The 25114-nt window shown below is 44.1% G+C and overlaps 1 protein-coding gene across 5 annotated transcripts in view; it reads right to left on the bottom strand.

Annotated features, from left to right (window-relative positions):
- Positions 1-25114, bottom strand: part of sgcg (sarcoglycan, gamma) — a 599427-nt gene that overhangs the window by 56631 nt on the left and 517682 nt on the right. For all 5 annotated transcript variants that reach the window (XM_080197919.1, XM_080197918.1, XM_080197920.1 and 2 more), the window contains one exon: positions 10519-10591. In XM_080197919.1, coding sequence (XP_080054045.1) covers positions 10519-10591 — 73 coding nt within the window. The remainder of the gene's footprint in view (positions 1-10518; positions 10592-25114) is intronic.

The following is a 25114-nucleotide window of genomic DNA, read 5'->3' as shown; positions in this document are numbered from 1 at the left end:
TGTCCATTACGCCTGAGTAGAACGTTCCAGAGAAACAGAGCCAGCATTGCATTATTGCAGAAGTGTGAGTGTTTATTAAACCTAACAGTTGATAATGAGGATAATGGACATCACATTGTAATGAAGTCTGAATACTGGACATCATTGATATTGAAGAAGTGGCCTACCTTGAATGGTAGTTTTTAGATTAATGTCTGCGTTAGTTATAAGAATACAACTCTTTAGAATACGATTAAACCTCTCACACTTTATATTTTCTTTCTGCGACACAACTTTTATTTATTCATTTATTGGACGTGGGCATCGCTGGGCGAGGCTGTTATGTATTGCTCATCCCTAGTTGCCCTTGAGAAGGTGGTGGTGGTGAACTGCCTTCTTGAACCGTTTTTAATCCCTGAAGTATAGGCAAATCCACAGTGCTGTTAAGGAGGGAGTTCTAGGATTTTAACCCAGCGACAGTGAGGGAATGGCGATATATTTCCGAGTCAGGATGATGAGTGACTTGGCAGAAACCTTCAGGTTCCCAGATACTTCCTGCCCTTGTCCTCCCAGATGGTAGTCGTTGTGGGTTTAAAAGGTGCTTCCTCAAGAACTTTGGTGAGTTCCTGCAATACATTTTATTGATGGTACACACCAGATATCATCTTACTTTGTACTCACTGGAGGCTAGAAAGGTGAGAAGTGGTTTTATTGAAACATTAAATTCCAAAGGAGCACGACAGGGTAGACATAAGAACATAAGAAATAGGAGCAGGAGTAGGCCATCTAGCCCTTTGAGCCTGCCCCGCCATTCAATAAGATCATGGCTGATCTGTCGTGGCTCAGTTCCACATTCCCGCCCTCTCCCCATAACCCTTAATTCCCTTGTCTGTGAAAAACCTATCTACCCGTGACTTAAATATATTTAGCGAGGCAGCCTCCACCACTTCAATGGGCAGAGATTTCCAGAGATTCACCACCCTTTGAGTGAAGAAGTTCCTCCTCAACTCTGTTCTAAACTTCCCCCCCGCGCCCCCCCCCCCCCTTATCTTGAGGCTGTGCCCTCTAGTCCTGCTGTCCTTTCTGAGCGGGAAGAATCTCTCTACCTCTATCCTATCCATCCCTTTCATTATCTTATACGTCTCTATAAGATCCCCCCTCATCCTTCTAAACTCCAACGAGTACAGACCCAGTCTATTTAGTCTCTCTTCATAGTCCAACCCCCTCATCTCTGGTATCAGCCTAGTAAACCTCCTCTGCACTCCCTCCAAGGCCAAAATATCCTTGTGCAAGTGCAGCGACCAAAACTGCACACAGTACTCCAGCTGCGGCCTCACCAGTGCCCTGTACAGTTGCAGCAAGACCTCCTTGCTTTTATATTCTATCCCCCTCGCTATGAAGGCCAGCATCCCATTCGCCTTCTTGATCACCTGCTGCACCTGCAGACTGGGTTTTTGCGACTCATGCGCAAGGACTCCCAGGTCCCTCTGCACCATAGCATGCTGCAGCTTTTCTCCCTTTAAATAGTAATCCCTCCTACTATTATTTCTGCCAAAGTGGATAACCTCACACTTGCTAACATTGTACTCCATCTGCCAGGTCCTCGCCCACTTGCTCAGCCTATCCAGATCCCTCTGCAGACTTTCCACACCCTCTGCACAATTTGCTTTTCCGCTCATCTTTGTGTCATCAGCAAATTTCATCACCCTACACTCAGCCCCCTCCTCCAGATCATCTATATAAATGGTAAATAGCTGAGGGCCCAGCACCGATCCCTGCAGCACTCCACTAGTCACCAACCGCCAATCAGAATAGCACCCATTGATACCAACTCTCTGCCTCCTATTAGACAGCCCATCCTCTATCCACGCTAACACCTTACCCCCAACTCCATGCCCCCTAACCTTCTGAAGCAACCTTTTGTGCGGCACCTTATCAAACGCCTTTTGAAAATCGAGAAACACCACATCCACCGGTTCCCCTCTGTCTAGACGTTGAGAGGGTATTTCTGCTGGTGGAGGAATCCTGAACTGGAGCACAGTGTTAGCATTAGGGGTCACCAGCTTCAGACAAAGATGAAGAGGAATGCCTTTTGTCTGAAGATTATTCATCTTTGGGATATTTAACCCAGAGTGTAATAAGACTGGATCAGTGCATATATTCAAGACTGAGTTTGACAGATATTTAATCTGCAAGGAAGCTGAGGGCTGTTAGGGTTGAAGGGAGGGCGAGGGGAGGGGGAAGGGACAGGCATGAAAGTGGAGTTGTGGCCATGACCACATCTTATTGAATTGTAGATCAGGCACGAAGGGTAAGATGGCCTACTCTGACTCTTATTCCTTATGTTCCTATGTACAATATTTATACACTTTCCTATGTACAATATTTATGATTCCAGCCCGATGGCACAGTGGTTCGCATTGCTGCCCCACAGTGCCAGGGACCTGGGTTCAATTCCAGCCTCAGGTTACTGCCTGTGTAGAGTTTGCACTCTTGCCTGTGTCAGTTTCCTCCGGGTGTTCCAATTTCCTTCCAAGCTCCAAAGATGTGCAGGTTAGGCAGATTGGCCATGCTAAGCCCCAAGATGTGTGGGTTAGGTAGTTAGGCCCGGGGTTGCAGGGAATGGGGTGGAGGGGTAGGCACAGGGGTGGGTCCTGGTGGGGTGCTCTTTCAGAGAATTGGTGCACACTCGATGGGCTGAATGGCCACTTTCTGCACTGTAGAGATTCTATGAATTTCAATTTGGCTGCAATATTGACCCTGATTTTAACTATCACTGATGGCAGAAGTAAAATGAAAGTGAACTGGGGGCATACCCCTCCTCCTATCCTGCTCTCATTTTAAATTGCTGTCAGCAGAAGCACTCGCTGCAAGCGAGCAGGGTCCTCTGTAACTGTGCAGGTTGGACACAATCTCCTATTTTAGTCTGAAGCCTACACTTGGGATGAGTGATAGCGTTCCTGCTTGGCTAAACATGTTGCAGGATTAACCAGAAGATACCCAATAAACCAGGCCTAATTTTATGTTTCGATTTCCTTGTGAACAGGCACGCTTTGGTACATCAAATGATCATTTCCATGGCTTCCTGGCAGTGCCTGAGTACCCAATGGTTGGCCAGTGTTTTCTACTGACTGTGGGTGAGGGTCTGAGCTTGGAGATTAAAACAAAACCCAGAACTTAAAATTTCTCCAGGACTTGACAGGCCCCACTCACACAGACTGTTCTTGGTGGAATTCAAATCACGGTCACTGTGTCTTTCCCAAAGATTATGCAGTGATTCTCCCACCCCAGCGTGGTGGGAAAATCTCACATCTGGGCATGTGCAGGATTCGAGCATGCATTCCCGCCACGCTTGTATCTTCCAGGCCCGGATTTCCGGCACTGTCAAATCCGCACTGGAAACTGGCGGGATGACAGGTAAGTTATTTTAATTCAATTTTAATGTCATTTAAATGTGATTAATGGGACCGGAATTGAATTCTCCAGGCCCTCTAGCTTCTCCCACCTTGCCAGAGTGTTTCATTCTATTGGGGTTTACAGTGGCTCCCCACTTTCGGGGAACCATCGGGACGACCTCGCTGGAGTGAAGGGGGCAATTAGGCCCCCCAGTGGGTGGGGCATTAGGAGTTGGTGTCCCTGGGCATCGACAACCATCAGTGCCAGCCTGTGCCCCTGGTGCTGCCCAAGGGGCAACATGCTCATGCCAAGGGGCACCGACGCACTGCCCATCAGGCATGGGGAACTGCCAACAGGCTGGGGCCGAGGGGATGGGGCATATGGGGGGAAAGGCCTAAGGAGCGATCAGTGGGAATGGGGAGTCCTGCCTTCCACTTTGCATGGGAATAGGAGGGAGGCCAGTGATTGGGGGGAGGGTGGTTAGGCAGGGGAGCAGGGTCAGCTAGTGGTGTGGGGTCAGCCAGGGATGGGGTCTGCCTGCGGACGGGGAGGGGGGATTGGCATTACAGGGGAGGGAAACTGTTTGGGGGAAGGAGGCTGGAGATTGGGGCGCTCCAGGGTGAGGAACATTTGGGGCTGGCCCGGGAATGGTCAGAGGAGCCACAATCAGGATGTGGGAGGGTTGGGGAGGCAGCACTGCTGGAGCTCTGGGCTGGCCAGTGATCGAGCTAGCCAGCAAACTGTATTCTGACAGTGCAGGGCCACTGTGTATGGGTGGAGCCTCACTGGTTTCAGTCTCTCCAGTGAGAATAGGCCCCGACCCCAGAAATCTAATGATATTCACAATGATGACCTCTGCATTGCACAGAGTGTGGGAGATTCCAGTCTGAATTCCCACTGAAAAAAAAGAGTGAATTACGCCAGTTTTCCTGTGAATTTGACACTTCTTGGGGGACAGTTCCACCCTATTTCTGGTCCATTGCACGGATGCGCAATATTATTTTCAGGCTATGTGAAATTCTGGAGAAATGTCACTTCTTGGAGAAAGCAAAGACCTGGGAAAATTTTGTAAAGCTCCCTTTCTGGAAAGACCCCAGATTATGTTTATCTGGGAAGTGAAAATGGGGGTTACAAGGTCTAAAAGTAGATATTGAAAGAAATCAAGACAATTATAAGGAAATAATAAAGACTTTTCTAAATATAAGAAGTAATGGAATAGCTAAAGAGACCGAGAGTCACTAGGGGGGAATTTAGAAATCCAATTATTGATGCTACAGGTATAGCAGAGACGTAAAATCAATACTTTAGATTTATTTTTACAAATGAGAAGTGAGAATATAAATGTATTTGAATAGGCTATGGAACAATTAGTAACATAGGAAACAGAAATAGGCCATTTGGCCCATCGAGTCTGCTGCCCCATTCAGTAAGATTATGGCTGATCATCCATCTCAATGCCACTTTCCTGAGCTACATCAGGCATTATGGTGGCACAATGGTTAGCATTGCAACTCACACTGCCAGAGACCCGGGTTCAATTCCCAGGTCAGTGTATGTGCGGAGTCTGCACATTCTTCCTGTGTCTGTGTGGGTTCCCTCCAGGTCCTCCGGTTTCCTCTCACAATCCAAAAGACGTTCTGGTTAGGTGCATTGGCCATGCTAAATTCTCCCTCAGTGTACCCGAACAGGCGCCAGAGTGTGGCAACAAAGGGATTTTCACAATAACTTCATTGCCGTGTTAAAGTAAGCCTACTTGTGACACTAATAAATAAACTTTAAACTCCATATCCCTTGACGTCATTAGTAATCTAGATCTATCGACTCCTGTCTTGAACATGGTCAGTGATTGAGTTGCCACAGCCCTCTGGGGTAGAGAATTCCAAAGATGTACTATCCCGAGTGAAGGAATTCCTCCTCACCTCAGTCCTAAAAGCCCCTTGTTCTCACACTGTGTCCTTTTGCTCCATTGGAGATAACCATCACTAAGGAATTGATGCTGAAACAATGAGTGGAATGTTAGATGGATAAGTCAGTATTTACCCAGGTCCATTCAGAGACTGAGATCACAGAATCACTGATCAAATTTACTTGATCCACTGCACAGTGGCACAGTGGTTAGACATTGCTGCCTCACAATGCCAGGAACCCAGGTTCAATTCCGGCCTCAGGTGACTGTGCGGCATTTGCACATTCTCCCCATGTCTGTGTGGGTTTCCTCCAGGTGCTCTGGTTTTCTCCCACAGTCTGAAGTTGTGCAGGCTAGGTGGATTGGCCATGCTAAATTGCCCCTTACTGTCAGAGGATTAGAAGGGTAAATACGTAGGATTACAGGGATCAGGTCTGGGTGGGATTGTGGTCGGTGCAGACTTCATGGGCCAAATGGCCCCCTTCTGCACTGTAGGGATTCCATGGATTCTAAGTATGCAAATTACTCCATGGGAAGAGAGAGTAGCCAGTGTAACAGCTTATTCAAGATGGGAGAAAAGGGAAAATTGGATGCCAATGTATTCATTAGTCTAACGTCTGTTGTGAACAGATTGTTAGGGTAGGATTCTCCCATTTTGAGATGAAGGGCGGTGGTGGGGAACTCTGGTGGCTTGTCCTGTTGGCCATAATGGCGGATCAGCATTTGGAGCCTCTGCACAAGTGGATTCGCCTCTGAAACTCTTGGTGGGCTGATAGCTGATTCGTCCTTACACCCTCAACTGACAGGTTCAAAGGTCTCAGTTCCATATTTAAACACCAGTCCAGCCCACTCATATCACTCTCTCTCCAGCCCAACTGTCTTCACCAGGCTGTGCAGGATGTCAGTAACCCTGAGCAAAATAGCCTCAGGATGAAGTCTATTCCTTAATTCAGTCACCCTCGTCCCCCACACAGCTCATCACCTATGGGGTGCCCTTGGACCTATAACCACCACATTTGGAGTCTTTGTATATCCCCTTCCCATAAACAATGTGATATCCCTTGAGCTTTTCATGCTGCCCTGTCAGGGTCCAGCTCCCTCCCCTCTGTTTTCCATTGTTCGTCTTCTTCACCCACCTCATTGCCCCTCTGCCTGCCATCATGATCCTTCACCCTTCCTCCCCCTCCTTGCACAGCCCTCCTTCCACATTGTCCCCTTGTCTTCATCAGCTTCCATCCCAGCCGGACCTCACACTCCAAACCTGGTCAAACTTTATTGTGCTGGCTTCATGAGTGTAGCAGCACAGCGCTATCCATGAAGAGCAGCTCAGCATGGAGACTGAGGCAGAAGAGGTCTCTCGCGGCAGAATGGAGTACAGTGTATCAGAGGCAGCACAATACTATGCAGGAAGGCTTTGTTACGCTCACCTCAAAGTCTGTTGTGAACTGAGGGCCGCCTTGTGCACAACCCTATATCAATCGGGTTTCAGATTGACATAATTTCACATTGATGTGACACTAGATTGGAAAGCCTGGAAAGATGCTGGCATGATGTGGGTATGCCGGCGTTGGACTGGCGTAAACACAGTAAAAAGTCTGACAACACCAGGTTTTAGTCCAACCTATTTATTTGATAATATACTCGCAAGCTTTCGAGGGGTTACCCTCTTCGTCAGGTGAATGGAGAGTTCTGGCCTCAGACAGAGCATATAAAGCACAGACAGTTTAGAGATTACTGATTAAAATGCGAATCCTTACACCTAACCTGCTGTTCAAGACCTGAAGTGGCTGATAATGTGAGTGGTAGGAGCACTGATCACAGTTTAAAGAGATGTGTATTGTCTCCAGACAGTACAGTAAGTGAGGTTTTGCAAACCCAGGCAAGTCACGGGGGTTACAGATAGTGCGACATGAACCCAAGATCCCTGTTGAGACCGTCCTCATGTGTGCGGAACTTGGCTATCAGTCTCTGCTCAGCGACTCTGCGCTGTCGTGTGTTGTGAAGGCCGCCTTGGAGAATGCTTACCCGAAGGGCATGCTGGCAGGCAGCTGTTTTAATGAGCATTCATGATATGCAAATAAATATAAATGGCACTCAAGCCAGCGGGAAGACCAAGTCGCCATTAACCCACCACTGGGAGAATTGCAATGTGATATTATGCTCGCGGCTAGCCAACAGTTTAGGCTCCTGCCAGATTCTCTGCTCCTGCCTGCCACCAACCCCTCCCCAGGTGGGATGGGAGAATTCTGCCCTTGATCCAGGATGGGAGAACTCCACTCAGCAACTTCTTAATTCCTTGGTACCTGACTTCTGCTGTCTTTCCTCACAGATGCTGCCAGTTCTGTTGAGTTTTTCCAGCATCGTCTGTCCTTGTTTCACAGCATCCACAGTATTTTGTTTACCTTTTTAATCCCTCCCTTTAGATGATGCATCAGCCTCCAACACAATTGTTCTTTAGTTTTGAGCTGGAATTTTTCCATCTCATCCGTGGCTGGGATTCTCCAGTCCCGCTGCTGTGAATGGAGATTTGGCTGAGTGCCAAATTCTCTGTTCTCGCTGGCAGCAGGGGCAGGGTGAGTGGGATCGGAGAATCTTGGCTTTGGTCTTTATTCATTTTTTAAAGTTATTTTATAAGAAAGAGCTAAATTATAAATTGGTACTGTCATGAATGTACCTTGAAGATAACAGCTTAATATTTCTAATTCCTGCATCAAAAAATGCAAGGTTTGCAACATTTTGCCAAAGTGCTTCATTGAATGCTATTTACTTTTGTCAAATTTGATAACGGTTTGAAAAATCAAACACTTTGACTACTTTTCAAAATTAAACACAATTATGTATAGATGGTAGCGTGATTATTATCACATCACTTCCTAAAAAAAAGAAACAGAATAAAAAAACTTATCTCGCTACTTTGCAAATCGCTTTATCTCTACAGTACACACTTAATCCTTATTTAAATTCATAGGAAATATATACAGAATCCGTTCACCAAACAAATAGCTTATCTCATGTTGTAAGATGGCCAAGTTAAAAGAAAATAACAAGAATAATTGTTTGTGCAATTTCACAAGTACTGGAAAGTAACCTAAACACAAAATCAAAAATATCCCCCAACCACAGTAACATATCTTTTTCTTTCCCTGTACAAGTGACAGACAGAAATACGACTATGCTTAAGAATTTTTAAATGCAAATTGGTGAGGTATCTGCAAGTTGTTGATTGCCTGACACAGTGCACATTCTCATCCTATACAGAGATACTCTACTGATCTATGTCCCATGAACGTAGCCACAGGCTGGTGAGAACCAAGGTTTCAATGCAGTGCCATGGTGGTACAATGGTTAGCACTGCTGCCTCACAGCGCCTTGGACTCGGGTTCAATTCCGGCCTTGGGTGACTCTGTGGAGTTTGTACATTCTCCCTGCATCTATGTGGGTCCTCGGTTTCCTCCAATAGTTCAAAGCTGTGCTGGTTAGGTGGATTGGCCGTGCTAAATTGCCCCTTAATGTCCAAAGATGTGTAGGGGAATTAGTGGGGTAAATACATGGGGTTACTGGGATAGGGCCTGATGCAGACACGATGGGCTGAATGGCCTCAATCTGTGCTTTAGAATTCTACGAAACGCACAGAGGAGTATTGCTCAGTTTAACGGGTAAAAACACAGTTGTGCTTGTGAAGCTAGACTGCCACACCTGTTTAAGCATTCACTGTCACAGTTGAAGAGACTGGGAAGATCTACAACTCTTGGTGACAGACCCACCTACACAAGTTTATTGACCAACCAACAACAATCAACAGTATTGATTCAGTTAGTTATTAGTTATCAAAATGTAATGTAATTGAGTGGTCGCATGAGAGCGTGATGACGTGGCTACATTAGCAGTTGCGTGGTGGGAACACAGAGTTTTCCTTGGGATATCGGACAAAGCACAAGTTTTCTATGAAACGGTTGAGTTTAGGAATCAACCATCATTATTGTAAACCCTTGATACCAGTGACTTGAGGATTCAACATGTAGAATTTGTCTCTAGGTAATACTTTTATTTACAGAAACACGGGAAAACTCTAATTCGGGGTAAGCAGCTTTCAAGAGAGTGACATTTTTCAGCCACTGTCCTTCATTGCACTGGGTTCTGTATTTTTTTTACTACCTTTATCAAAACTGTTTTTTTGCCTATTTTGTAATACTTGGATCTATGAGCAAAGATAATGATCAATGAATCAAATGTAACAAACTGTGATCAGATTGAGAAGCTTTGTTAGTATCACAGACACAATAGGAAAGGTTGTGCACTTCTGGAAACATACATAACCACGAAAGAAATTGCAACACAATTGATTATAATTAGTGTTTTATAATTAGAAATACTGCCATTGCTTTTGAATAACTTCAATGTGTTTGAAAGTAGAGAATACTCACTGCCATGGTATGGGATAAAGCAAGTACAATTGGGGGTGGCATGCTGGTACAGTGGTTAGTATTGCTGTCTCACAGCGACAGGGACCCGGGTTCAACCTTGGGTGACTGTTTGTGTGGAGTTTGCATGTTGGACTTGTGTCTGTGTGGGTTTCCTCCGAGTGCTCCAATTACTCCCACAGTCCAAAGAAGTGCAGGTTGGGTAGACTGGCCATGGTAAATTGCCACTTAATGTCCCAAGAAGTGTAGATTGGGGGGATTAGTGGGGTAAATTGGTGCAGACCCGATGGGCCGAATGGCGTCTTTCTGCACTTTTTGAATTTTTAAATTGAAATATACCCAATAAATCTTTATTCTAGGGTGACAGAAGAGGCAGAAGAAGATCGGACCACATTCAGTACAATGATAACAAGTGGAAGTAACAAAATGATACAATTTGATCATGATTTATGCTTTATAAATACCTACAAAAGGGGCAATACATACTTGTCTTCACTAATCAGAAACTGACATATCTGTCTGCAAACTCTAGTTATGAACCAACAAAAAAATTGAGCTCAATTATTTGAATAAATTTGGTTGAAAAGTCCATTAAGGAATCTATGTTCTGCAAAGTTCAAATGATCCGTTGTGCTCTAATGTTGATGTGACAAGTATAACAGCAACCTGCATCGCAACTCCACTGAAATCATTCGCATGTTAACCATCATTCCACTGAACTTGCAATCTTACCTCAAAACGATGTTAACATTAAACCAAACTGAGGCCTGTGGCTAAAACAAGTGGCTCTTTGTTCTTTGTGGCTTTGTTTCCTACCTGAGCTGCTGGAATGGTTCAGCCCTGACAACAGGCGTCTCCACAGAATGTTCAAAGAGAGCACCTTCTGGCCCTGGAAAAGAAGGAAAGATGGAATGAAATGCAGTCCTGTCAAAGCAACAACACAGCAGCACCTCAAGATAAAATGAAGGACCAGGTTTTTACCTCAGTTTTATGGGTCGCAATTGGGATGGATGGAATTCTCACACTTTGAGATTAAGGGGCTGTACAGTGACACAGTAGTTAGCATAAACTCTGGACATAAACCTTTCTTCAGAATTAGTTAGCACAAACACGGATATGCTCATGTGTGTGTTAGGTTTCCAGTCTTTTATCACCTCTGGATAGAGATCAGACAGACATCTATCAAATGAAGATTGCTGCATGAGAATCATACAAACACCTATAGAGAAAGATCCATCCCCAAGCAGCAGTATCTCAGAGAAAGAGTTTTATTTCCTGGCAGATTCCAATCTCCAATTCAGAGAGAAAGGGCCACCACTTCCAAACAGCAACTAAACTTGATTTCACTGTGTAAACCTACATCCGCCCAGATCATATGATCTTACCTGTCAATCAACCTACGTAACCCTCAATCTGAAATATCCTTGGGGATAACAATAAAATAACTGCCCTGCATTAGTCCAGATTAAAACAAACATTGCAGCAATTAAAATCAGTTATGCTGCAGCAGTAACAACAGGACTACCAGATCTAGACAAAAAGGCACTGATAATAAAAATGAACTGCTGCAACAGATCTTGCACAAGAAACATGACACAAATACATTTCTTAAAGCAGTGTCAACACACAGTGTCTAAAAACCTATCTTTCTCTTTGCTAAACACTGAAAACCTGTCCAGCTAATCCTTCATAATTTGCAAGTGTATATAATGGGATCTCTGCAGTTTTGGAAAAGCCCATCTTCACTAAACTCATTAGAAAACCCTGTTGTTGTCAGATTTTGTATAATAGAGGAGTCATTTTTAGCCCTGCTCACACAGCTGTCACACTACTCACTACTGACATCAGCTAACTGAGCATCTGGTAATCAAAAGCAGACAGGGGCTTTGGTAGCCACTCCTTATGTCTATAACCTCTTCCAACCCAAGAAAGTCAGCATTTCTCTGATTCTGGCCTCTTGTGCATTTCCAATTTCTTTTGCCTTACCATTGGTAATTGTGTCTTCAGTTCTCTGGGCCTCAAACACTGGAATTCATTCCCACATCTCTATCTACCATTCTCTTCTCCTTAGAAACTACCTCTTTGACAAAACCTTTGGCCCTAAATACCTCCTTAAGTGGCATGCTGTCCAAATTTTTCATTTTGGGAGATTTTACCTTATTAAAAGCATTGCATCACTACAGATTTCTCAGAAATAATGATAAAAATGTACTTATATATGCCCTCGAGCTTATTAGACACAAGACACCTATGATCCATAAGGAATTGGGGAAACACATTGCAGATTCATTAATTACTACTCCGCATCTGGGAACAGTGTTAAGCTTCAAGAACTATACTGCTGCTCGCAGCAGAAGTAAAACTAAAACTGGAACACACAATACATACATCATTTCCCTTTTAGAGATGTATATGGACACATGTTCATCCTCCTAAAGGCATACTCCAATATTAATTTTATAAAGAACTAGTTCACCACTGACTGACAACAATCAGAGAATGATTTTACTCTGAGTTCCATCTCTGTGACTAATACGAAAGCATGTGTTTTTCTATTTCATGTAGCTGAAAACAGAGGAAAGATTTCCTCGGGTTGTTAGGTAGAAGTAACACAAAGATTTCCTCCATTCATGTTTCCCTGTAACGTCCAGAACCCATTTATGATTTTGACAGAAATGCGTAAGATAGAAAATCTTCCCATACGCTGCCGAAGACCTCAGCATTGTGTTACCAGACAAAAGTTTCTTTCTCACACAGTTACGAACGTAAAATAGAACAAGCTGTGAAAAAGACAGCGCTTTAATATTTGCTCATGTCATGTCAAGGGTGTGAGTACAATGCTGAGTTTATTTTAGGTCATAGAATACTTTAACTCAGGAATGGGCTGCAGTTTATTTTTGAGGGTTAAATATCATTAATTTTCATGAAAGAAAATGGGGAATGGAACTATGCATAGACATGATTCATCAAACAGTCTCCTTCTATGCTGTATGATTTGCTGAGAATATGAGCTGTTATTACAATTTCTTTTCCATAGACTCCCTACAGTGCAGAAAGAGGCCGTTCAGCCCATCGAGTCTGCACCAACAACAATCCCACCCAGACCCTATTCTGCAACCCCCCATATTTACTGTGCTAATCCCCTGACACAAAAGTCAATTTAGCATGGCCTATCAACCTAACCCGCACATCTTTGGACTGTGGGAGGAAACTGGAGCACCCGGAGGAAACCCACACAGACACGGGGAGAATGTGCAAACTCCACACCGACAGTGATCCGAGCCAGGAATCAAACCCGGATCCCTGGTGCTGTGAGGCAGCAGTGCTAACCACTGCACCACATGTTTTCTTGCAAACATTCCACGTGCCTGTTACTGCAGTCCTCATCATTGCTTTAAACCATGATCTGAAAACATTAGCATTTGGCAACCCTCAAAATGCGGTAGTGACATGCTCTGAGACTTGGCCCTGAGCTATATCATTCCAGAAAGTAATAAATATCAACAGATTCACAAACAATATTAAATGGTGATTAAATAAAATTTCAGTTAAGTAAGTCCACAAACAATGATTTCCAGAGTAGAAATCTGGCAGAACTTTCAAAGCGGCACTACATGAATTACAATGCTAATTTCAGCACTTGGTGCTGTCCAATTCTTACCTTTCCCAATGGCTGATATCTGCATAAGGTTTTATATCTCTGGAATCACTTCTGTTGGCTTAATGAACGGTGAACCCAACGGTAGCCGAGGTCCAATGACAGGAAATACTGGAACATTTACGCTTGTCATTAACTATTGTATTCCTTGTTGTGCATTTTTATTTCCTCCCTGTTTGTCCACTTAATTTCATTCTTCATTACTTCACTTTGCATTGAGCCTGGGGAGACTGATTATGACAGCCATCAATTGCTGAATCATACTTCTGGATCTTTCCTTCCTTCAGGGTTGAACATCATCGTTAGAATAGGTTACAAGGCCCTGTAACCTGAAAAGCAATTTCCCACCTTTTTTGTCCTTTGAGGCTCTTGCCGGGATTTGCAGCTTTGCCATTCAAATGTCAAGACTGGAAGTCCACACCTGTGGGAGGAGCTGGAAAATTCCAGCCTGAAGACTTTGTCCTTGGCTTAGGGACAAAATACTATCAGCAGCCTCATTTATAACACACATAACAAAGCTCAATTTGTTGGAAAAATAATTAATCTTCTTGTCGATCCATTCCTCACTCAGTGCATTTTGTGTGGGAAGTAATCCTCCTGTACCAGGGAGACTGTTTACTGTAGCTTCAGTTATGCCACTTATCTCAGCCCATCTCCAACTTGCTTTTTTTTATATATTGTAGAGAATGAAAGTATAACCATAAAACGTAGAGGACAGCAGCTATAGGTTACATAAATGGCTGACATCATGAATCATATAGAATCATTGAATCCTTGCAATGTAGAAGGAGGCCATTCAGCCCATCGAACCTGAACTGACAACAATTCCACCCAGGCCCTATCCCTGTACCCCCACATACTTACCCTGCTAATCCCCCTGACACTAAAGGGCAACTTAGCACGGCCAATCCACCTAACTTGCGCATCATTGGACTGTGGGAGGAAACCATAGTTCCTGGATGAAATCCATGCAAACACAGGGAGAATGTACAAACTTCACATAGACAGTCATCTGAGGCCAGAATTGAACCCGGGTCCCTGGCATTGTGAGGCAGCTATGCTAACCACTGTGGTGTTAATAATCAGTTTGATTATGTCAATAATAGAGTTTGCACAAAACTTCTTGCCATTTTAATAACTAGGATAGCCATTTGAGATTGTCGTATGAGAAATCCTAGCTGTCTCATTTAACACCTTATCATTGACAACTAGGAGCCTTCAATTGTTCAGCACTTTAAGGGGAGAAAGGATTCCCTTGAAGGGGGTACTACTTCACTGGGGATCCCCCTAGTACTTTTCAGGACCAAGACAGAAGCAGATTTAGATACAGTTGAATTGTGACCTTAGTGGAGATGTGCTAATTTATAACAAAATCTACCATGGGGACAGGAACTGGAAAGACTCAAAATACAAGTTAAGTGCAGTTAATTATTGACCACTACCAGTTATCTCTGCCCTGGAGAGCTGCCTGTGCTTATCTAGGACGATAGTGACCTTACCTTTACTGACTTGTATAGGAAATGAATTGATTTGGGATTCCGATAATATTCTGCGTAAATATTGCTTGGGTTTTGTTTCAATTACACTGCAGTTGTGAGACAAAACCCTTTGGAAAGATGGTTAGTTCAGGGACTCAGAAAGATCCCATATCTTGCCAACAGTTATTTACCAAAGCTGACATTCAATGCTTTACATGCAATTATTCAACAATCCATCCAACTGGGCTCTATGAAAGCGATGTATTACAGCTGTTAGCTGTCAACAACTACACTACACAGAAAATCTTTTGCATTTATTAAGTTTAAGTATCTTAAACCTTAATTAAAACACAGATTTATTTTTATTTTTACAATGGACATTAAATTCTGTTCTTGCAGTGGTATATCCTTGTCCTCTGTTATAATACGAGAGATTAAAGTTGCTGTAGAGCATTCAGCCACTGAGGTTCAGACAGAGAGAGACACAAAGCAGCAGAGGTCAGTTCCACTGGTTTTTGAGCCAGTACAGTTTTGTCCTCTCTTATACTTTTATAGACTCAAAGATGAGGTTGTGCTATTAAAGGGAATTTAGTGAAAAAGGTCAATGCTTCCAACTTTTATAAGTTTGCCAATTTAAATTGAAGAACCCACACTATTTCTCACCATAATCTGTGCCATAATAAGGTGGTAATCTGTCTCGACATGTACATTAAAACAAATTCTTGAATATATTTCAAAGCTTTGAGAATGGGAGGCTGGAATGTCCTCATAACTTTGATAGCAGGTGGTCACTAAACCTGAACTAACCTCTTTAATGGACTTGTAATGAACTTCAGTGAAAGTCTGGATGGTTAATTAGGACAAGGACCAAGGAAATTGCTGGTGAAAGTTCCCTTCAGCAGTCTAGCAACTTTATTTTAAGAAATGATGACCCCTTGCCCGATAAAATAAACTCCCAGTCAAATAAACTTGAGTTTGAGAAAGTCCTTCACCTACAAACCTACTTTCCTTTATTCATCTGGTTACTACATACAAATATATGCTTATCTTTTCAAAATGTCTCCCCTTTTCCCTTCTATCATAAGAACTGGATTATGGCGGGGTGGGGGGGAGGAGTTCTCCGGCCTCCCAGCCCGTGGTGGCAGGAGGTGGAGTGCTGTTCACTGGTGATGGGATTCTCTGGTCTCACTGCTGTAAATGGGAGTTCCCAGTGATATCACCCCACCCCACCGGGAAACCCGCAGTGGGGATGTGCTGTCAATAGGACCAGAGAATCCCATTGGCGTGAACGGCCAGAGAAATCCCCCCCTATGCGTTTGTATGCTTCCACAAGTGAAATTGGCTTTCTGGGACCTGGCATTGTCAGGTCAACAATGTAGCAATGTGAAGTTGCATATGGTACTATATATTGTACAATTATCAATGAACATCTCCACTTTTGACCTTATAGAGGGAAGGCCATTGATGAAGCAGCTGAAGTTAGTTAAGCTGCGGTGACAATCCTGAATAACATTTGCTGTGATATCCTGGGATTGGGATGATTTACTTCCAACAACGATAACCGGAACCCTTTGTGCCAGATAGGACTCCAGCCAGTGGAGAGTACTCCTCCTGATTCCCATTGACTTCAGGTATCTTTCGGGCTCCTTGATGCCGCACTTGATTAAATGCTGCCTTGATGACACCCTTTCCTTACCTCAGCAACAATATATTAAAGTATTTGTCTGAAGCTCTTTAGCTCTGTCCATGTATGCATCAACCTATTTATTTTAAATATTATTTTCATATAGCAGAGAGAGAGATTGTGAGCAGAATTCCCCGAAACAATGACAAAGTGTCAGTCCATTCAGAAAACCAATATGTTTCTCCCCAGAGACAGGTAGGCTTTCCAACTTGATCTTCCCACGTTTTGCCATTATTTTTAAAGACAGTGATTTTTTTGGGCTGTTGTGCCATGGCATGTTCCCCCAGAACCTAGATTGCCAGCCTGATCTCCCTTTCTTTCCTCCCCCTCCCCCACCAGAATTGAGGCATTGGGGCCAGCCAATGTGTCCCCCTCCATGCTGAACCTCTTTTATGCCCTGCCCCTTCAGGCTCTACCCCCTAGCATTCCAATTGTGGGTGTGATTAATTCTGCTGGGCTGGCCTGGAAACATAAGAACATAAGAACATAAGAAATAGGAGCAGGAGTAGGCCATCTAGCCCTTTGAGCCTGCCCCGCCATTCAATAAGATCATGGCTGATCTGTCGTTGCTCAGTTCCACTTTCCCGCCCTCTCCCCATAACCCTTAATCCCCTCTCTTAGCAAAAACCCATCAACCCGCTTCTTAAAAATATTTAGCGAGGCAGCCTCCACCACTTCAACGGGCAGAGAATTCCAGAGATTCACCACCCTTTGAGTGAAGAAGTTCCTCCTCAACTCCGTTCTAAACCGCCCCCCTTTTATCTTGAGGCTGTGCCCCCTAGTCCTACTGTCTTTTTTGAGCGGGAAGAGTCTTTCCACCTCTGTCCTATCCATCCCATTCATCATCTTATACGTCTCAATGAGATCTCCCCTCATTCTTCTAAACTCTAACGAGTACAAGCCCAGTTTATTCAGCCTCTCCTCATAGCTCAACCCCCTCAACTCCGGTATCAGCCTAGCAAACCTCCTCTGCACTCCCTCCAGGGCCAAAATATCTTTGCGCAGGTGCGGCGCCCAAAACTGCACACAGTACTCCAGCTGCGGCCTCACCAATGTCCTATACAGCTGCAGCAAGACCTCCCTACTTTTATATTCAATCCCCCTCGCTATGAAGGCCAGCATCCCATTCGCCTTCCTGACCACCTGCTGCACCTGCAAGCTGGGTTTTTGCGACTCATGCACAAGGACCCCGAGGTCCCTCTGCACCGTCGCCTGCTGCAGTTTTTTGCCCCGTAAGTAATAGTCCTTCCTACCATTCTTCCTACCAAAGTGGACCACCTCACACTTGCCAACATTAAATTCCATTTGCCATTTCCTGGCCCATCCGCCCAGCCTATCTAGATCCTTCTGCAGACTCTCCACACCCTCCGCACAATTTGCCGTCCCCAACATGGCAAACTGTTTGGCATCTGACGCAAATCCCATCCCAAGGCTTTTTCCCGACATAGTGAAATTTGCACCAGGCTCAATATGATCAGAGAATCGTCCCCTGTATACTTGTATGTTTATGATTAAATAGTTTCAAGGGCTGTATTTTTTGAGACTGTCCCTTACTGAAACAGAAACCCAAATCTCGTTTCTGGGAGGGAGAGTGTCAATTGGAGTTTCTGGCTGTGATCTCAGACTTCAGAGAAATCAGGTGCTGGCTCAGTTGCTGGGGAAATGGAAGCCAGATAAAAGATGGGACCATTACCTTAGGTTACTAGGAAAATAGAAGTTGATTGTGGAAAAGAAACAGCAGACTCTTAGGGATTAATTTCAGCCAGGGTCAAAAACAGTAGAAAGTTTTCACAAAGCAGTGTGAACTGTCCAGGCACACTGAGGAGCTGGGTGTTTCTCATGAGAGTATCAGGTTTTATTGAGTAGTCAGATGAAGATGACTCTGGGAAGCATTGGGACTGCAGTGACGGTGGACCAGACTGCGCCATTTTGATGGTAATAAGTAAAGGGCTTATTTTACATTGAGTCAATAGAAAAATTATGTTGAATGGATGCAAATGCAGCAGCAAAATATTGAGAAAACAATTTAGCAGATGGAGTGTGAGACCACCTGGAACAGCAAATCTCATTCCACACAATGTACAGGATGTGAACAGAATATTAAAAAGTTCCCTGACAATTGAGTGCTCCTCCTGAAAATGTTTGAAAAGGTTTGATTGCTAGCAAAAAACTGCTAGTCGTGCCATAGGTTCATACATACTCAAAATCGAATCAACTGTTGGATGCTGGCGAGTAGAGCTCTGTGACCCTGGCCCAGTCAGAGAATGGTGAAGGGCTGATGGGATAACCTCCATGCTGATGATACAGAGCTTGGTGGGAATGCAAACCGTGAATAGGGTGTCAAGGGCTGGATTGACCCAATGAGGTCCCCTTATGTTGAGATGCTGGTGCTGGTGGAGTGGCTCCCTGCTCTGTGTGGAAACTGCCATCTTCACAGGGGGAGCCATAGTAGCTAGAAGTTCCACGTCCCTAAGTGGGGGCTGTTGGCAGAAAACACTGCATTACTGGCAGTGTCAGGTTTCACCTCTGCTTCTAGCTGATGATCTTGCCCCCAATAACTTCAACATTAAAGCCGTACCTCAGGGTGGGGGCGGGAGGGTACCTTCACATTGAAGCACCCTTGTGATCTCTCTCCTCTCAGCATCGCCCACTCCTGCTCTTATTCCTTCAGTCCTTATGTTCATTCCGTCAGTTCATGCTGCTCAATGGGATAGTGATGTGAAACTTGCGGATACACTGTGCCCAGTGCCTGCCAACATTTTAAAAATTTCCCACGTTGAGGGAATTACTTCCAACAATTTCAATTCCTGCTCGCAAAAGATTAAGATAAGCTGAATGACAAGTACATGCAGATAGCAGCAAAAGTATTGGAATTCATTACCTCAGTGGCCACCTTTTAATAAGGATCATGAGACATTACTCCTTACTTTAAAAAAAAGCCAGCTCCTTCTTTAATATTTTCACCGTGCAATGAATTAAATAAATGAACAGAAATTGAATGTTTGAAATCTGCATTTATTGTAAATCATTGTTATGTTCAGCTCTTCCTGCCACGAGACAGCCAGAAACCTCTACAAATGTGTTGGAATAAATGATGGGTCCCCCAGTCTCCCCCCTCCACACCTCCCATTTCCTTAGGTCATAGACATAGGTCATTAATTGTTGAGAGATGCATCCATGGTATGCAATATTTGACCTAGAATCATCCCTACAGTGCAGAAAGAGGACATTTGGCCTATCGAGTCTGCACTGATAACAATCTCACCCAGGCCCTATCCCTTTAACCCGAAGTATTTATCCTGCTTATCCCCCTGATACTAAGGGGAAATTTAGCGTGGCCAAACCATCTAACCCGCACATTTTCGGAGTGTTAGAAGCAACTGGAGCACCTGGAGGAAACTCATGCAGACATGTGGAGAACATGCAAACTTCACACAGACAGTGACCCAAAGCCGGGATTGAACCCGGGTCTCCAGTGCTTAGAGGCAGCAGTGTTAACCACTGTGCCACCATGCCACAGATGTGCATTTTGCAGCATCCAGACATGCAAACATTGAGCTAAATGATTTGTTAGTTGAGTTCCACAGTAGCATCACTGTATTGATTCTTATCAGTTTAAATGGTGCATCAGACAATAACCTGAAATGCTATACTGCGAGAAGTAGGAGTTCCACAAGATATTGCATTGACATTTATTGAAGGAAGATTAACTACTGCACTTGCACAACTGCTCGCGACAGTGGAGTATGCTATCTTCTATTTAGCAGAATGAAAATCTAGCTGGAATATAAACAAGGGAATTTTTAGAAAGTAGAATAGATTTTGACAATATTAGCAAGTTAAGGAAAATAATGGGGTGACATGGTGACACAGTGGTTAGTATTGCTGCCTCACAGTGCCTAGGTTCAATTCTAGTCTTGGGTGACTGTCTGTGTGCATTGTCCTTGTGTCTGTGTGTAGGTTTCCTCCAAGTGCCCCGTTTCCTCCCACAGTCCAAAGATGTGAAGGTTAGGTGAATTGGCCATGCTAAATTGCCCCTTGGTGTCCGAGGGACAAACAGGATAAATACGTGTGGTTCTGGGGATAGGGCCTGGGTGGAATTATTGTCGGTGCAGGCTTGATGGGCTGGATGGCCTCATTTGCCCTGTAAGGATTCTATGATTCTATGAATTATTTCAGCAGATTATTATTTAAGGAATCCCTTTCCCCATATCATAACCAAGAAAGCACCTAATTTCCAGACAAAATAGTGAATATCTACACATGCCGATATCACCAAACACCAAAATGCAGCCACAAGCTTGAAAAAATGCCAAATTTTAAACTATTACATAATCTGCTTCCTTGCCATTAGTCGCATGAAGCAAATATTACTCCTTATAAACCAAAATACTGCAGATGCTGGAATTGTAACAGAAACAGAAAATGCTGGAAAATCTCAGCTGGTCTGACAGCATCTGTGGAGGGAAAATAGAGTTTCGAGTGTAGATGATACTTCATATTTTCGATTGTACTCCTGATACGGGGAGGCAATGACCTAGTGGCATTATCACTAGATTATTAATCCAGAAACACAGTTAGTGTTCTAGCGACCCAAGTCTGAATCCCACCATGGCAAATAGAGGAATTTAAATTCAGTAAAAAATATCTGGAATTAAAAATCTACTGATAACTATGAAATCATTGATGATTGTTGGAAAAACCCATTGGGATCACCAATGTCCTTAAGGGAAGGAAATCTGCTGTCCTTAACTGGCCTTGTTTCCGTGTGACTCCAGAGCCACAGCAATGTGATTGACTCTCAACTGCCCTCCAAGGGCAACTAGAGATGGGCAATAAACGCTGGTCAACCAGTGATGCCCATGTCCCATGAATGAATAAAAAAAAATGTTTTGATGCTGTCTGGCTTCCTTCACTGAGCTGAGAGCTTCAGTACTGAAAATACAGTGGGGCTGAAATACTCGTGATCTTCAACAGTAATTTGGACGAATGAGCCCACAGTGGGATGAGGTGAGATGGTCATTTGAACTGAAGCTTCTAGCAAGCTTTCATCAGTTACAGTGGGGCGATGGAAAGCTATATTCCTGCCACAGCATCTTCAATAATTGTCTCAAAGTGAAAGTATATAAAATCACAGCATTCCCAGGGAAACGATGTTTGAAATACTTCTATGTTTCCTGCCTGAGCTGTGAAATCCCGAGGTTTGAGGTTACTGCACTTTCCAAGTAATGGCACTCCGTTTTTCTCCTGTGTCCTCTGTCAATAGCCTTGTGTGAGTGCTTTCCATGTTACCTTACATGCTTAAACAACTGTTGTATCTTCTTGACTTACAGCTATGATAATTAACATGGCAAATTGATGTGATTGTATGCTGCAGCAAGATTCTATAGATCCCACAGGGGCCCAGAATATCAATACTTGAACTGCGCTGGGAAGAATTCAACTGGCCTGCGCTAGATGGAAACAAAATGTGAGTAAAATCAAAGTGAGCCATGTTTCGATTCTCTGACATTTTCTTGAAGGAAAAGTAAGGGTAAGCAGCTGCTGCAAAGTATATTAAAAATGTGGGGTCATACAATCTTTGCAGAAAAATTCAGATGATTGAGGATATTGTACAAGAAGTCACACTGCCGTCATAATGAAATACAAAACATAATTAAAGAGACTTTAAATTTGCCTTGGTTATAATCTGCAGGTGGGGAGGGCAAGGGGGTGTGATCTTACCTTTTTGCCCCACTGATGGACAGATGGGGTGAGCTGGTAAGACTGCGAGAGAGCCAAAAAACTGGGTTCATGCCCGATTTCTCACTCTTGCGATCTTACTGGCATTGGATATCTGGTGCAATCAGCCTCGCGCCTGAAAAGGGCCCGAGACTGATTGTAATATTTAAATTCAATTTAAGATATAATTTTAACAGTTACAAATGAGCCCATGACGCAATCACCCAGGTTCACTGTGCTGGTGAAGGAGTTTGCCAGTGAGGATTAGGCATGATCCCTATCAACTGGGACGAGCCACGATGGCCTCGCTGGTAGGACTGGAGGTCAGTGAGGCTCCCTTGAGAGGTCAGGGGTAGAAGGGTATCCCTTGAATGCACACTGGCAGTGCCCATTGGGGACTGGGCAGTGTCAAGGTGCAGGGCTGATGGGGACAGGGTCTACAGGGAGGGCCTAAGGCAAGGTGAGCAGAGGGATGCTGCACATTCTGTAACTGGGATCTTGAGGAGGGGAAATGCTGCGCACTCTGCAATTGGCAATCGGCCGGACTATGCAGGAGGGTGAGTGACAATCGGCTGGTCCATGGGGCAGTGGGAATCAGGTGGTCTATATAGAAGTTGGGGAGGCGATTGGCCAGCCCATGCATGTGGGGGGTGATCAGCTGCGGAGCGCAGTGATATCTGGGAGGGGGCAGTGACAGATCTGTCTGTTGTATGTTGTTGCAGAGAACAGAGAGATCTGCACATGCACAATGGCCCTCTCTGCTGCAAACTGCTGCCTTTCAGACAAGCTCAGGCCCCACCTCTTTGCCTGCTGACGGGAAACAGATTTTGCTTCAATTTTTCCTCAGTGTGTTAAAATTGGATTTTTAACCTCTCTCTATTCATACCGACCTGATTCATCATTTTCTGCTTTAGTCCTGCTTTCCCTGCAATTTTTAATTTTCATCCATACATAGTATGCTATATATATTACAATATCATTTTCCTTTTATAACTTTGTTAATGTAAAGGTATATCTTGATTCAATGCTTTAAAATGTATCTCCAAACGTCAAAATTCTGTATGCTATATAAACTGTGTTGAGAGTGATTGTAGGAAACAAGTAGATTTGATGACCCTGTTTTTAATATTTAATGTGCTGATTATGCACGTTCTGATTATGAAGTTGGAAATTTGTTCAGGTTATTTATTACTTGTTAATAATCAGCTAAGATTTATATTAAAATCCCATTTGAAACATTCAAGGTTCTGGGCAGCAATTTTTCCAGTTAATGCACATCACCTGTAGGTGGGGCTCTCTGTTTTACTGATGAGTCTTTTCAGTATATTTTTACTTGTTCTACTGGAAAATATCTCTACTATTATACCTGTAACCATGCTGATGGTGAAATGTAAAGCATATGAATTGGATAGGTTAATCACGGACTCACCATCTCACTGCAACCTTGGTCTTTATCAATAAACAACTGCTTTTCATTGCTCACTTTATTATCTGGCTGGGAGGATGTTTGGGAAAGTAAGAATATTTAAGTACCAAGTCAGAACAGGAGAACACAAATCACAGGAAGTCATTCTTCAGCCCATGGCAACAAATTCATTGGTTTACTTTTTGGATACATCTCCTGTTCTAACGTAAATTTCTCAGCACTTGTTGAAGAGGGCTGGTTGGAGACCACCCCACTACATTGAAAGGAACAGGCTCAAAGAGGGAGATTTTTCGCTCCCGTTTTCAGGGGACAGGAATGGTGGTGGGAGTGGAAAATCCTTGTGGGAGCCCCAAAATGGCTTTCACATTGGTGGGATACCCCTGATTTATTATCCCTGCGTTCCCACACGGCTCCCCCCCCCCCCCCCACCAAAATCCAATAACATAAGGGGAATCACAACTTTGAAAGCCGGGATCTCTGTCTGCACAGACTTAAATATCAAGCCTTATGCTCCCACCTCCCATCACTTCCCATCCCCCGCTGCTATTAGATTGTCCTAACAGTGTCACATTGCTGTGCTCCTCATTACAACATCACCCTGTGATGTGGGCCCAGTGAGCAGAATCTGCCTCACAGGTGAGTAAAGCCCCCAGGAGGAGAGTTTCATGCTTGGGCAGAACCCTGGCAATACTCCTGACACTGTCCCCAGGCACTGGCAGTGAGGGCAGTGCGCCATTGGGGTGGGGGGGGGGTCATTGTTTCTTGGGGGCAATTCCGTTTCCATTGGGAGTTCTGTGGTGGTGTTGAGGGGGTAAGGTTCTGTGGTGGTTGTGGTGGTGGTGGTTGGAGGGTGTGGGGAAGGAAAGAGGTTTACGTGGGGATGTATTTTCATTTTTTTCTTAAACTGGGTGCCCTTTAGAAACAGCACCTAATCTTGTAAAAGCTGCCAGCGTTACATCATGGACACCTACTTCCTCCCATCCCCCCTCCTCCGGTAGTGTGGAACAATTTTCTCACCAGGTGCTTACCCAATCTCTTTCAAAAGCTTTGACTAAATCCACCTTCACTCGCCCCTACCGGCGGGTTTTACAGATTCTAACAATTCACCACATACTACATAATTAAGGACCCCATGCACCCTAGACATTCTCTCTTCTACCTTCTTCCGTCGGTAAAGCCTAAAGGTCACGTACTGACAGGCTCAAGAACAGCTTCTTCCTTGCTGCTGTCAGACTCTTGAATGGGCCTACCTCACACTAAGCTGATCTTTCTCTACAGCCTAGCTATGACTGTAACCTACATTCTGCACTCTCTCGTTTCCTTCTCTATGAACAGCATACTTTGTCTGTATAGCATGCAAGAAACAATACTTTTCACTAGTACACGTGACAATAATAAAATCAAATCAAATCAAATTCAAAACAAAAAAGCTCTCGTTTGTAGCC

Source organism: Carcharhinus amblyrhynchos, chromosome 10 (genome assembly GCF_965287045.1).
Source record: "Carcharhinus amblyrhynchos chromosome 10, sCarAmb.v2.hapA, whole genome shotgun sequence".
Classification (NCBI taxonomy): domain Eukaryota; kingdom Metazoa; phylum Chordata; class Chondrichthyes; order Carcharhiniformes; family Carcharhinidae; genus Carcharhinus; species Carcharhinus amblyrhynchos.
Note: the sequence above shows the minus strand (reverse complement) of the source record. Positions and strands in the feature narration are given on the sequence as shown.